General features: G+C 35.9%; 1 protein-coding gene across 6 annotated transcripts in view; it reads left to right on the top strand.

The window, feature by feature from the left end:
* The window catches only part of KIAA0586 (KIAA0586 ortholog), a 109,487-nt gene extending 99,689 nt beyond the window's left edge, over positions 1–9,798 (top strand). For 5 of the 6 annotated variants that reach the window (XM_019923375.3, XM_019923367.3, XM_019923383.3 and 2 more), the window contains 2 exons: positions 2,404–2,469; positions 9,457–9,798. In XM_019923375.3, the coding sequence (XP_019778934.1) occupies positions 2,404–2,469; positions 9,457–9,608 (218 nt within the window). In that variant the 3' untranslated portion in view covers positions 9,609–9,798. The remainder of the gene's footprint in view (positions 1–2,403; positions 2,470–9,456) is intronic. The other variant, XM_033851093.2, reaches the window with a different exon arrangement.
* Positions 9,799–15,466: the final 5,668 nt, after the last annotated feature.

Below are 15,466 nucleotides of genomic sequence, written 5' to 3'. Positions count from 1 at the left end.
CAGTAGTTGCTGTGCATGGGCTTAGTAGTTGTGGCTTGCAGGCTCTAGAGCGCAGGCTCAGTAGTTGTGGTGCACGGGCTTAGTTGCTCCATGGCATGTGGGATCTTCCCGGACCCGGGATTGAACTCGTGTCCCCTGCATTGGCAGGTGGATTCTTAACCACTGTGCCACCAGGGAAGTCCTCCAGTTAAGGAGGATTGAGACAAAATGTCTTACTCTTTGTGGCCTTCACAGCACCTAGTATAATAAGGATGGACACATAAAAGGTATTTTAAAAAAATTTTTTAATTGAACCCTAGCTAGACCTAAGGTAGGTTTTCTTTTTCTTTTTCTTAGTTTCCACCCAGTTTTGTTTAGTCTGAAAGGGATGCTGTTGCTTATTTCTTACTATAATACAATAGATTAGTTTGAATTCTGGGCTTCCAGGCAACCACCTCAGAGAAGACTGTCATTTAATTTACTTGCTACAAACAAATGGTTCTTCAGTGGAGGGGACCCCTGCAGTGGTACTGATACCTCTGCTTCCATGTTTGTACTGTAGGTGCTATATAGAATCTGAAAGGTGCCTAGCAGTGACTTCTCTCACTGCTAACACTCAGAAACTTAAAGGCAGAGGGGGAAGTGAATGTAGATAGTGTCTAATAGTAACATCATAATAAGCACTTTTAATGCTTTTAAAGATTTAAAAAATGTATTTAAAGATTTTTTTTTAGAAACTATCAAAATCAGATGCTCAATTTGGGTCAATTTTCAGATTATCAGTGTATAAGTAATTTGTATTCACCTACAAATTCACCCTTATAAAATTATATTTTCTTCTAAAACTGTACTTTTTAAGCTTTAATTTTTCTTCATTGATCTGTATTGCCTTTAAGTTTTTTATTGAAGTATAGTTGACGTACAATATTATGTTACAGGTGTACAATATAGTGATTTACAATTTTTAAAGGTAATACTGTATTTATAGTTATAAAATATTGGCTATATTCCTTGTGTTGTAAAATATACCATTGTAGCTTATTTTATACATAATAGTTTGTACCTCAGCAGATGAATGGATAAAAAAGATGTGGTGTGTACACACACACACACACACACACACACACACACACACACACAGAGTGTAATACTACCCAGCCATAAAAAAGAATGAAATTTTGCCATTTGCAACCACATGGACGGACTTGGAGGGTATTATGCTAAGTGAAATAAGTCAGACAGAGAAAGACAAATACTGTATGATATGACTTATATGTGGAATCTAAAAAATACAACAAACTTGTGAATATAACGAAAAAGAAACAGACTCACAGATACAGAGAACAAACTGGTGGTTACCATTGGGGAGAGGGGAGGGGCAACATAGGTGTAAGGGATTAAGAGGTACAAACTGTTATGCATTTAATTTTTTAACATTTCAATATGTGTTTCCTACAGCGTAACTACAATAGTTTAACATGAATGTTTGTCACCAGTGGGAATATATTGCTTGGCTTAGTGAACTATGTAATGCTTAAAATCACTTTCATTTAATTATCTTCTTTCAAATCCACCTGAAATTTTCGTGAAATAAAGGAAGCTTGAGAGATTACTGATTTTTATCTTAGAGAAAATCAGAAAATACTGATTATACCATACTGTAAATTTTTTCTGAATCATTCTGAATAACAGTGGTTATTAACAGTAACTGACTATATTTCAGAGCAGAGGTTAACAGCATGCCATCAACTGGGGCATATGCCTTAGGCACCCAGTGTATCTTTTTGGCCTGAGAACTATATGTACCACAGGTTTCTCTCTTCAGTTATTTAACTTTTCTCGGCTTTATAATTCTCTAGCTATAAAAAGAGTTTTTCCCCAGCCTATTTCATTTCAATATTAAAATTTGGCTTTGGTTTAACAGGGTAGTGTTCTTCTGTGCTCCCTGACAACTTTACTGTTTTTTTCACATGGATTGTGTTGGGCAATATGCCCCAGGCTGGCCTAGGGAGAAGGGAAATTCTAAACTTTTTTTTATAATGATTAAATCCTTAAGTAAGAGAATCTGTGAAAACTTTTAGCCTTGGAAGAAATGGCCCATGAGTTTCTCTTTTTAAATACAAATAATTATGCAAATTCTTTCATGATCCTTGGTTTCCCCCTTTCCCTAATCTTCGATGCATAAAGATAATAATCTATTAGGTTAAAGTATTATTCTATTGGCGGTCATTAAAATTCAGCTGTTTAACTTCCTTCTTTATATTAAGGCCACAAGGTCAGGCTTCTGTTTGCCTGGTTTTATGAAAATAACTGTGGGAGTGCATTTGGTTTGTGGGTTTTGTTTTTTTTTTTAATAGCAGGAATGAATCATGATTATTTCTATGCTTAACTGATTTTCTTATGAAAAAAATTTTTTAACTGTAGCTTCACCAGGTGATATGGATCGGACACAAATTGAGCCCAATCTGTACCTAGCATCCGTATTTACAGGTAAGATTTTTTACTTTAAAAGTTTCAGATTTTTTTCATTTCCTTCTTTCTTTCTCTCATAATAATCAACACAGTAGAGAAAATAATTCCAACTTTTTATTCTTTTAAAATATCTATAAACTTACTCCAGGTATAGAACTCCCTTCATGCACTAAACTCAACTCTCCAAAAGTTAGGAGACAAAAAAAAATCTATCATTTCCTTTTGGAAAGTTTATAAAATGTTGAATTAAAAGGCTGCAGGTGTGGTATTCAGAGCACTGAGGCTAGTACTCGAGATAATTCCATCTGGGGGAGGTTATTTGTTGGGACAGGACACTGTTTAAACTTTGAAGTCAGTTTTAAACAAAGTGAAGCAGCTGGAACCTGGCATAAGAAGAAACAAATCTTTCACGTTAACTATTGCTTTTTGGAGAAAAAAAGATTTGGACTTGTTTTTACAGGTGCCAATACATTTATTCTTCCTATAGGAACTGCTGTATTTTTATCTTAAATTATAAATTTTAAAATAAGCATTTGTCAACTCACTTAAAAAACAGAAGCAATAGTAAACTTAAAAAATGTAATAGGGTGTTTATTTCTAAAACACATTTTGGGATGAGATTATAGTAACATTTTAAATCACTCTTTTAAACATGAAAGTAAGGAAAGAAATGTTTAATACTGACTAATTCTGTAAAGCGGAGGCAAATCTCATTTTACATACTATATACTTAACATCAAATGACCAGGCATCTTCTTCATCAAGGCTTGTAGTATTTGTTCTCAAGCACTGAAGCTATGATGTTGCAAAATCTGTAGGGCTGGGTTAAGTATGTGAGGAGAATTGAATACAGTAGGAGAGTTTAGCAGCTGCTTAAACAAGGAATTTAAGCAAGAGTAGATGAACCCACGGTGGACAGGAAAAAATGCTTCAAGAACTCAGTAAAACACAGCTGAAATACTGTAACATTTTCATAGACATCTGGGAAGCAACTGTTTTGCTGGAACTCAGGGTTGATTTTAAAGACTGGATGAGTCTAAGCAAGCTGGTAGCCATAAGGAACCACAGACTCTCTAGGTAGAAACAAATCAGTTTGGTTCAGCAATCATTTTAAGGCCCAGTGTGTACCTAGCATTATGCTACAACTTTGTAGAATGCAGACGTAAACAAGACAAAGTTGTTGTCCTCATGGGGCACATTTAACAGGAGCAACAGACCCACAAGCAAATAACAGTAATACAAGAGATAAGGTCACAGATACTTAGTGTGTACCTACTGTACTAGTCACTCGGAAGACAATGAGTGTAAGTTGCAGTCCATGCTCTTAAGGAATATATTGTCCAGTGGAAGTGACAGACACATAAATAATTACAGTGCAGTCTCCTATGTGCTGCAGTAACATTGCCTTCAGAGAATAAGGCATCCGCAGTTAACAGGAGAGGAACCCCTGTATTTCACCACTACGGCTGGGAAAACAACTGAGAGTGTAATTCATCTGCACATGTTCTTGAGTATTTAGGGTCCGCAGACCCCTTAGAGACATTGATAGCTATGACTACCTGTCTCCTTTCCAAACTGTACTTATATGAAAATAATTTGCATATGGTTTCAGGGTATTCACAAATAGATCCTGGGTCACCCATCCATGGACTCTGGATTCAGATCCTTCGGGTACTTGATTAAAGATTATTACCTTTGTTTCCTTTTTAATTTTATTTTTAAATGTGCAGTGTATAAGAAACTCATCTTGATCTGCATGTAGAAATACCCAAATCCAGGCAATTTAAAGTCACTATACTATCTATTCGTCAACTCATAGAAGAATCCCATAAGTTTATGTGGCTTATGCCATGTGCAGTTACTGAATCTGAGTAGGGAGTGTGCAGTGCTGCATTCTTCTGTGAAGTTACTGAGGAATTTTTTACTTCTTTTCTCTGCTTGTCTCCTGTTGTTTTAGGAGAGAATACTCTGTTTGGATTCCTCTCAGTTTGCAAATAACAGAGACATAATAATGGGTTACCAACTGTTTGAAGATTAGAGTCAGAATCTAAAACCTGCTGATGAAATGGATTATCTAAACCTAAAAAGCTTTTAGAAAGTTTTGTATATGTATTTTTAAAAATACACATGTGATATACAGGCAAATTCTTAAATGGACATAAAAAATCTTGTATTATTACTTTATTACTTAGAATAAATTAGTTTTAGATTTTCTGTTCCTTAGTCTTACAATCAAAGAATAGAAAACAAAATTTCTTTATGAATTTTAAATATTTTTAAAGCAAAAAAATTGAATTTCAAATGCCTAAAGAGTTTTACAAATACGACTTAGGATGCTTCAAATACATGGTCTCGCTCAGTGACATCTCCTGCTTAAATGCATGCCAGGTTAAATGACGTACTGCCTACCCACAGAATCAAGGAATAATCTCCCTTTTTTAAAAACAAATCTGAAAACAGCTGTTGAAACAATTACATCATAGAGTAATGACATGACTGTGGAAAGTTAAAAAGTCAAACTTTGAAAGCATCAAACTACATTTAATATAGGTAGAAAATTTATGTTTGCTTTAATGATGATTTATTAAGATATTATGTCTTTTCTTTAAAAACAAATTAAACTCTGTGAGGACCATAACTGCATATGAATGTGACTCTTTTTGCCTGTTAACAGTGATGCTTTTGAAAAACGTTTCCAGTCTAAAAAGTTCTCTTTTAAAGCTCTAAAACTGTGACTGTTTAGCTTGTGTAAATGAGCGCTTCAAAAAACCTTTCCAAAATGTACATTAACAAACACCTTTAGATAAGGTGATGTATTTTATTGATATAACTCATTGATTAAAACTCAGTTACTAGGGCTTCCCTGGTGGCGCAGTGGTTGAGAGTCTGCCTGCTGATGCAGGGGACACGGGTTCGTGCCCCGGTCTGGGAAGATCCCACATGCCGCGGAGCGGCTGGGCCCGTGAGCCATGGCCGCTGAGCCTGCGCGTCCGGAGCCTGTGCTCCGCAACAGGAGAGACCACAACAGTGAGGGGCCCGCGTACCGCAAAAAAAAAACAACCAAAAAAAACTCAGTTACTAGAGTTAAACGTAGCCTAATTATTTGGAGGCCTTCTAAAGCTGTGGGAGTTTTTTCTTAGTGTATTTCAGTGACACATTCTTATCCCTCTCTCCTAAGTCGACTGCCTTTTGCAGCCCACTCTGAGGGTCATTGCCTCTTAGGATAATTTCTTTCCAGTTCCATAAAAGTAAGTGCTAATCTGTTAAGTGCTTTTGATTTGCCAGCACTATTCAAAACACTTTATATGCATTATCCCATTTAATCCGCATAAAACCCTCTGAGGTAGGTACTCTTACCTTTATTTTGTAGATGAGGAAATGACGGTTTAGAGAAGTTATGTAACTTTCCAAAAGTCCCTTATCACTCATTCTCCCTCATACCCCTTACCTATTTTTCATTATAGCACTCATCACTGCCTGACATAATATATGTTTGTTTCCTTACTTGTCATTTGCCCTTCACATCCAGCTGGGATATGATGTCAATGAGATTAGAGCCTTTGTTTTCTTCACTGCCGAAATCTCCAGAGTCTAGAACAGTGCCTGGCACATAGGTGCTCAGTTGATATTTATTGAGTTAACAAATGGATGAGCCTAGTCCTGCCCTATTATGGAATCCATGCTCTGTTCCTCCCCCTTCCTCTTTTACTCCTTCCCACATGAAAACCTCACACTGACAGTCTTGATGGGACCATTCCCAGGTGACTGAACAATAGATCTCATTTGGACCCCAGACTTGACTGATCATAAAGGGACTTGTGCTTGAAACTTCATCACTGCTCCTCTCCTTAGCTGCCCCTACCATTACATACCACTACTAAAATGGAATTTCCCTCAACAACCTTTAAAAGTACTAATTTTTTATGTGGATAATTAAGGTATTTGGTATCAGGCAAAAAGCAATGAGTTGTAGTCTCAGCTCTACCAATTACGAATTAGGTGAATTATACTAGCCTCTTTTGAAAACCTTGTGTGACTCTTACCTTGTGTGACTCTTCATTCTTGGGTCTCTTCCTACTTATCTAACACTTTCCTTTTGTGTTCCTCTATTTTCTCTTTATTCACCTTTCTTTGTCCTTCTCTTATTTCTGTCATCATTTATTTTGTTGTCCTCTTTTTCTTCATTGCCTTCCACATCTTTTAAGTCCTATCTCACCTGCTACTTCCACCTAATTTAAACCAAGTATTCCTCTACATGTTTATCTCCACTGCTAGGTTTTAAGCTTCTTGAAGATGAGGACTATTTCTTTTTCACCTGTGTATCATCTTCTCTACACCATCTTAGCTCCACACATACAGTAGGCTTGTATAGATGTTTAGTTAGTGAGCATATGCTTTCAGAAAAGCCCTCTCTGACATCTCTGTGCCTCAGTTACCTTTACCTTGTCTGCCTCTCAGAATTACTGTTAGGATGAGATAATATGATGGGCAAAAGATCTTTGCAAAATTTTAATTGCTGTATAAATCTAAGGCAGTAACTATAAGAAATAGCATAACTTTACAATAATTGAATTTAATATGTTCCTTGAGACTTGGAAACTTCTTCAAGGTCCAAAATAAAAAATAGTTATAGCTCTTGTTACATCACTGAACAATTTAATCAGTAATTTAATGTGCAGAGTAGAAAATAAAGGCACATGTAAAGCAGTTTTGTGAAACTGGATAACAAAGAAAAGAAGAATATCTGGCATCAGTGTAGTTTTTGACAGATATGTAAGTAATGCAAGGAATGGAATTTTTCTTAATCGGGGGAAGATAACATTTAATTGTACAGGTTGAAAATTAATTTTGCTCTCAAGCCTTAGTTATAGCCTGTATTGGTTTTTACTTTATTGACGAGGTAAGCTCTGATCTTGGATACTTCTCTTGTTTATTTTGTATATTCTGCATCATGGCTTTGTAAAATGTCAGAATATTTAAACAATGCTTATGTCCTATGAAGGTTTTTTTTTTTTGCGGTACGCGGGCCTCTCACTGTTATGGCCTCTCCCGTTGCGGAGCACAGGCTCCGGACGCGCAGGCTCAGCGGCCATGGCTCACGGGCCCAGCCCCTCCGTGGCACGTGGGATCTTCCCAGACCGGGGCACGAACCCGTGTCCCCTGCATCGGCAGGCGGACTCTCAACCACTGCGCCACCAGGGAAGCCCCTATGAAGATTTTTTAAAAGAAGTTCTTATTGTTTCTTTTTTTTTAATTTATTTCTTTTTTAAATTTATTTTTATTTTTGGCTGCGTTGGGTCTTTGCTGCTGCGCTCAGACTTTCTCTAGTTGCAGCAAGCGGGGGCTACTCTTTGTTGTGGTGTGCTGGCTTCTCAGTGCGGTGGCTTCTCTTGTTGCAGAGCACGGGCTCTAGGTGCGCGGGCTTCAGCAGTTGTGGCTTGCGGGCTCTAGAGCACAGGTTCAGTAGTTGTGGCGCATGGGCTTAGTTGCTCCACGACACGTGGGATCTTCCCGCACCAGGGCTCAAACCCACGTCCCCTGAATTGGCAGGCAGATTCTTAACCGCTGCCCCACCAGGGAAGTCCCTTGAATGTTTATTTAATATATATTTTTTCAGCATTTAAAATGTGTTTGGTATCATTCCAGACACAGAGACTACAAGTACTGAATAAACCATAAGTTTATAAACAATGTTTCTTAATTTTAGTTTTTATCATATCCTGACAGAGCTAAATTTCAACAAGTCTTTTCCTATTTAAAATATTTGTTCTATTTAAATTGATATAATAATTGCTTTCTTCTTAAAGGATTATGCTGTTGCATTATAGTTTGTACTACTGCTATAATTATACGAAATCTTATTTCCCTTTCCTCTTTCATTAAAAATAAATTGATACAAGTAACAAAAAGGAACGGTATATTAAAATAGTGTTTGTTAGACTTCCTAATATGAAAGGAATTTTTCTTTTACAAGTATTTTGATCATCTTGAACAGCTGTGATTGAGTCATCATTGAATCTCCAAAACTGACTACTTTTACTGTGGTCCCTATAAAAACTTGATGGAAAATTTCACTTTATTACTGTGGCAACTATTTTAAAAGTATAAAGGAGTTTTAGAAAAATTACTATGACTCTTGACTCAGAGATGTCTTTAAGATTATTTAGGATAATTTACTTTTAAGATGCTTATTATTATGTGTATATGGTAAGTACATGAAATTTGAAATGAGGATTTTTGTGGTCTTAAATAGTACCAAGTTGGCATTCTTTATGCTCTTAGGCAATGTGCTTTTTAAACTTAGAGGAGTGAATTAGGGTATATGCAGATAGATATATATATGTAGTCAACTCTGGGTTTTTTTAAACATATTAATGAATTCTTCATTTCAAACTGCCTCCCTGACTTGGTCTTACCTAGCATTTATCATCTGTACCACAGCTTTGGGCACTTGTATACCATCTTAGTCTATTCAGGCTACTATAACAAAATGCTATAGACTGAGTGGCTTTTAAACAACAGAAATTTATTTCTCACAGTCTGGAGGCTGGGCATCCAGAATCAAGGTACCTCTTCCTGATTCCTGTGTCCTCACATGGTCGAAGGACTAGCATGGTCGAAGGGGCTAGCAAACTCTCTGGGGCCTCTTTCATAAAGGCACTACTCTCATTCATGAGGGCTCCATCCTCATGATCTAAGCACCTCCCAAAGGCCACACTTCTTAATACCACCACACTAGGCATTAGGATTTCAACATATGAATTTTGGGGAGACATAAACATTCAGATCATAACATATACTTCTAAAATGTTGTTTCTTAATTGTTCAGGGGTGGAAGTGGAAAGGAGGGTGTATTTTACCTCTGTGACAAGTTCTGAGCACCTTGAGAAAAGAAATTATCACAAATGCAATCCTTTTTTGATCCCCAATATTATTTAGGAAAATTTAAGGCATGTAAATACCCGGGTACACTTGTTTAGCTGAAGGAGTTTCTCCTTTTTACAGGTGGTAAAGCAGTTCCACTCTTCACTTCGCAGACATCACCTGCCAAGATGTCCGTGACACCAGCCTCAGTGAACCTGGAGGACCGCTCTCAGTCTCTGAGCATCAGCACTGTCCAGGGGGACACAGAGTCCTCGGGAACAGATACCTTCTGAATGTAAAGTGAGAGCCAGTACAGTATTTGTGCTGCTGGTTTTGAGGTCATTTTTCTCTGGCATAAAACTATCTCTCAGACCCTTTTGGTCCTTCAACATATTCAGAAAAACAATTTTTAATTTTTTATTAAAATGAAAAGTGTAATTTGGGTATTTAGGTGACATTTTAAAATAAAATAATTTAAATGGATATCATCATGAGTCTGTGTTATTTCTTAGAATCCTGAGGCAGCGTAGAATAGTGGAAAGGGCATAACTTTTGACATCTAAAAATTTATTCTACAGATATAATTATCTGTACTTAGTTATGAAATTAAGTTGCTCAAGGTTATTCTGTTTCTCTTTTATATATACATTCATTTGTATTATTTTTTAGATTACACATATAATTGGTGTCATACAGTATTTGTCTTGTCTCGCTTATTTCATTAAGCATAATAATCTCTAGGTCTGTCCATGTTACTGCAAATGACAATGTTTCTTTTTTTTATGGCGGAGTAATATTCCATTATACATATATATATACCACATATCTGAGATATATTGTTAAAGTGAAAAAGGCCATGTGCAATATAGTGTATGAATTATGCTACCATCATTTAAAATGAGGTGGGAGGAATCCAAATATATGGCATGTATATACACATATGCTTACATACACATATTTGCTTATGTATCCATTAAATATCTTTGGAAGGATAGACAAAAAACAGCTAACTTGGTCTCCAGGGGGGGAGACTGAGTGGCTAGGTGATAGAGAGGTTGAGTGACAGGAGTTAGGTATGACTGTATTTACTGTGGATTTTTATATACCTTACATGTACACCTTATAAATCTTTATAGTGTATAAACCTCTGAAATGTGATTGGATTAACTTTAAAAGTGTAAATACATAAAATTAAAAGAAAATAAAACATGGCTTTGTAATCAGACACATGTATGTTCTAATTCCAGTTTCTTCACCTTGGTCTGTGATGGGGCAAATAAACCCCTCCTTCACAGCTGCCTGGGTAAATGGGTTTAATACCTGGTTTGCAGGATACTGGGGATTATCAATTGTGTTGGGGGTAGCACCCACCATGGTGCCTGGCACCACATAAGTGCTCAATTAATGGTGGATGTCATTATCTTGAGGGGTTTAATAAGCATCCTACACTGGACAGTAAGCATATAAGAAGAAGGGCAGCCTAGCATTAGCAAAGACATTTATCTCTCTGAAAAATTTTTTCTGTGACAACTAAAATTCAAACACAGTAACTATAGTCATCCTTGACTTTTCTCAGCATTTTTCTGGTGAGTCTCAGCCCTGGCTGTACAGTAGAACCTCTGGGAGCTTTAAAAATGCCTGGTTTCCATATCCAGGGATTCTGATCTAATTGATCAGAGTGGGACCCAGGCATTGGTATGAAAAAAGAAAAAAGACCTTCCCAGATGATTTTAATGTGCACTCAAGGTTGAGAATTACTGAAGAGCAATTTAGAATTCCTTAAACTTCTAGTAGGACCCATTGTCGGGGAAACTTAGAGTCTGAGTGTTTTTTCTCACTGAAGATAGAAGATTCAAGAACCTGTGGAAACTCAGAAATGTGTCCACACGTGTTTCTTCTTATGTCACAGCTCCTCAAGCTTCACTCAGATATTTGGTTACTGAAATGCTCTAGGTTTCACTTTAGAACCTATTTTTCTTTGCTATGGCCTTTTAGCCATGTCTGCTTGTAATAGTTCCCATTAAACAAGAAGAAGAAAAATGCTGTTCTGTGGATCATAATTTGGTTTTGATGTTCGCTTACAAGTCTCTGATATACGAAAGCTGCCGAAATGTTTCTAAGTGCTGCTTCGTTTTAAACATTACCCACCCCCCGCCCCAGTTTCTGGTTTTCAGGACTTTGTCTGTTTAGGAAAGATGTTTCTTAATTTTAGCAAAAGCATTTTAAATGATTTTAATTATTGTGATTAAATATGTTTATTCCACCTGCTTCTTTTTTCTTTAATTGAAGTATAGTTGATTTACAAAGTTGTGTTAGTTTCAAGCGTAGACGAAAGTGATTCAGTTATACTATATATATAGTTTATATATATACTTTATATTCTTTTTCAGATTATTTTCCATTATAGGTTATTATAAGATATTGGATATAGTTCTGTGTGCTATACAGTAGGTCCTTGTTGCTTATCTATTTTATATATAGTAGTGTGTATCTGTTAATCCCAAACTCCTAATTTGTCCCTTCCCCACTCACTTTCCCTGTCAGTAACCATAAGTTTGTTTTCTATGTCTTTGAGTCTATTTTTGTTTTGTAAATAAGTTCATATTGTATCATTTTTTTTAGATTCCACATATAAATGGTATCATTTTGTCTTTGTCTGACTTATTTCACTTAGTATGATAATCTCTAGGTCCATCCATGTTGCTGCAGATGTCAATATTTCATCCTTTTTATGGCTGGGTAATATTCCATTGTATATACCACACCTTCTTTATCCATTCATCTGTCGATGGACATTTAGGTTACTTCCTTGTCTTGGCTATTGCAAATAGTGCTGCTATGAACATTGGGATGCATGTATCTTTCGAATTAGAGTTTTCATCTTTTCCAGATACATGTCTGGGAGTTGGATTGCTGGATCATATGGTAACTCTATTTTTAGTTTTTTAAGGAACCTCCATGCTGTTCTCCATAGTGGCTGCACCAATTTACATTCCCACTAACAATGTAGGATGTTTCCCTTTTCTCCACACCCTCTCCGGCATTTATTGTTTGTAGACGTTTTGATGATGGCCATTCTGACCAGTGTGAGATGATACCTCATTGTAGTTTTGATTTGCATTTCTCTAGTAATTAGCGATGTTGAGCATCTTTTCATGTGCCTATTGGCCATCTGTATGTCTTCTTTGGAGAAATGTCTATTTAGGTCTCCTGCCTATTTTTTGATTGGGTTTTTGTTTGTTTGTTTGTTTGTTTGTTTTTGCGATATGTGGGCCTCTCACTGTTGTGGCCTCTCCCGTTGCGGAGCACAGGCTCCGGACGCGCAGGATCAACGGCCATGGCTCATGGGCCAAGCCGCTCCATGGCATGTGGGATCTTCCCGGACCGGGGCACGAACCCGTGTCCCTTGCATCGGCAGGCGGACTCTCAACCACTGCGCCACCAGGGAAACCCTGTTTGTTTTTCTGATATTGAGCTGCATGAGTTGTTTGTATATTTTGGAAATCAATCCCTTGTTGGTTACATTGTTTGCAAATATTTTCTCCCATTCTGTAGGTTGTCTTTTCATTTTGTTTATGGTTTACTTTGCTGTGCAAAGTCTTTTAAGTATAATTAGGTCACATTTCTTTATTTTTGTTTCAATTCCATTATTTTAGGAGATGGATTCAAAAAGATGTTGCTGCAATTTGTGTCAAAGAATGTTCTGCCTATGTTTTCTGCTAGGAGTTTTATAGTATCCAGTCTTACATTTAGGTCTTTAATCCATTTTGAGTTTATTTTTGTGTATGGTGTTAGAGAATGTTTTAATTTCACTCATTTACATGCAGCTGTCCAGTTTTCCTCAGCACCACTTATTGGAGAGACTATCTTTTCTCCATTGTATATTCTTGCCTCCTTTGTCATAGATTAATTGACTATAGGCGCATAGGCTTTCTTTCCTGTTCCATTGATTTATATGTCTGTTTTTGTGCCAGCACCATACTGTTTTGATTACTGCAGCTTTGTAGTATAGTCTGAAGACAAGGAGTATGATTCCTCCAGCTCCATTCTTCTTTCTTAAGATTGTTTTGGCTATTCGGGGTCTTTTGTGTTTCCATACAAATTAAAAATTTTTTCTTTTAGTTCTGCGAAGAACTAAAGAAAAGAACTAGATATTTTATTCTTTTTGATGTGATGGTAAATGAGATTGTTTCCTTAATTTCTCTTTCTGATATTTTGTTGTTAGTGTATAGGAATGCAACAGGTTTCTATATGTTAATTTTGTATCCTGAAACTTTACCAAATTCATCGATGAGCTCTAGTGGTTTTCTGGTGGCATCTTTAGGATTTTCTGTGTATAATATCATGTCATCTGCAAACAGTGACAGTTTTATTTCTTCCTTTCCAATTTGGATTTCTTTTATTTATTTTTCTTCTCTGATTGCTGTGGCTAGGACTTCCAAAACTATGTTGAGTGAAAATGACAAGAGTGAGCATTCTTATCTTGTTCCTGATCTTAGAAGGAATGCTTTCAGCTTTTTACCATTGAGTATGATGTTAACTGTGGGTTTGTCATATATGGCCTTTATTATGTTGAGTTATATTCCCTCTGTGCCCACTTTCTTGAGTTTTTATCATAAATGGTTGTTGAATTTTATCAAAAGCTTTTTCTGCATCTATTGAGATGATCATATGGCTTTTATCCTTCAGTTTGTTAATTGATGTATCACGTTGATTGATTTGCAGATATTGAAAAATATTTGCATCCCTGGGATTAAATCCCATTTGATCATGGCACATGATCCTTTTAATGTATTGTTGGATTCAGTTTGCTAGTATTTTGTTGAGGATTTTTGCAGACAAGTTCATCAGTGATATTGGCCTGTAATTTTCTTTTTTTGTGATATCTTTGTCTGGTTTTGATATCAGGGTGTTGGTGGTCTCATAGAATGAGTTCAGAAGTGTTCCTTTCTCTGTAATTATTTGGAACAGTTTCAGAAGGATAGGTGTTTACTCTTTTCTAAATGTTTGGTAGAAATTACCCTTGAAGCCATCTTGTCCTGGACTTTTGTTTGTTGGGAGTTTTTAAATTAGTGATTCAATTTCAGTACTGGTAATTGGTCTGTTCATATTTTCTGTTTCTTCCTGGTTCAGTTTTGAGAGATTGTACTTTTCTAAGAATTCGTTCATTTCTTCTAGGTTGCCCATTTTATCGGTGTATAGTTGCTTGTAGTAGCCTCTTACGGTCCTTTGTGTTTCTGTGGTGTCAGCTGTAACTTCTTTTTCATTTCTAATTTTATTGATTTGGGCCTTCTCCCTTTTTTTCTTGATGAGTCTGTCTAAAGATTTAGCAATTTTGTTTATGTTTTCAAAGAACCAGCTTTTAGTTTCATTGATCTTTTCTACAGGCTTTTTAGTCTCTATTTCATTTATTTCTGCTCTGATCTTTATTATTTCTTTCGTTCTACTAATTTTGAGTTTTGTTTGCTTTTCATTCTCTAGTTCCTTTAGTGTAAGGTTAGGTTGATATTTTTCTTGTTTCCTGAGGTAATCTTATATCGCTATAAACTTCCTTCTTAGAACTGCTTTTTAGCAAAAGCATTTTTTATTTAAAGGTGTTGGTAGTTTTTTCACCCTAATCAGAAAACCTGCCTTTTCTAGTTTAAGGTAGAAGTATATAATCTTTGATTTATTCCACTTTGTATGTACTTGAGCTTTTCTTAAAAAAAAAAAAAAAGTTTAGTATCTTTTCATCAGTATTTTGTTTGTTTATAGGATTATTTCTGGCCAAGTTTCCATCTGTATATATTCTGCCAAGCACCTCAAACTTCTTGGAGTAAAATTATGTAAGTAAAAGTAAATGGCTTAAAAAATTTTTTTTTAAAGTAAATGGTAATTTTGATGTTACAAGCTTTAAAATGTTCATTTTATTTTTAATTTTATAATTTCCATCTTCCAGCATGAACTATTTAAAAGACATGCTGTTAATAAGTAGACTCTATCAAGATCAAGGCTGTTACTATTGTTGGGCTTGCATGCCAGGGTAACAGGTATTTTAAATGTTTCGTTGGTTTAAATCCTAAAATAAATTTGCTTTTTGTGCATTTTAATAGAATCTTGAAAAAATGTTTTTATTTGCAAAAGATGATTACATCAGTATATTTCTTATCAC

The sequence above is a fragment of the Tursiops truncatus genome, chromosome 2, assembly GCF_011762595.2.
Source record: "Tursiops truncatus isolate mTurTru1 chromosome 2, mTurTru1.mat.Y, whole genome shotgun sequence".
Taxonomy (NCBI): domain Eukaryota; kingdom Metazoa; phylum Chordata; class Mammalia; order Artiodactyla; family Delphinidae; genus Tursiops; species Tursiops truncatus.
The sequence above is the reverse complement of the archived record's forward strand: the minus strand, read 5'-3'. Positions and strand labels throughout refer to the sequence as shown.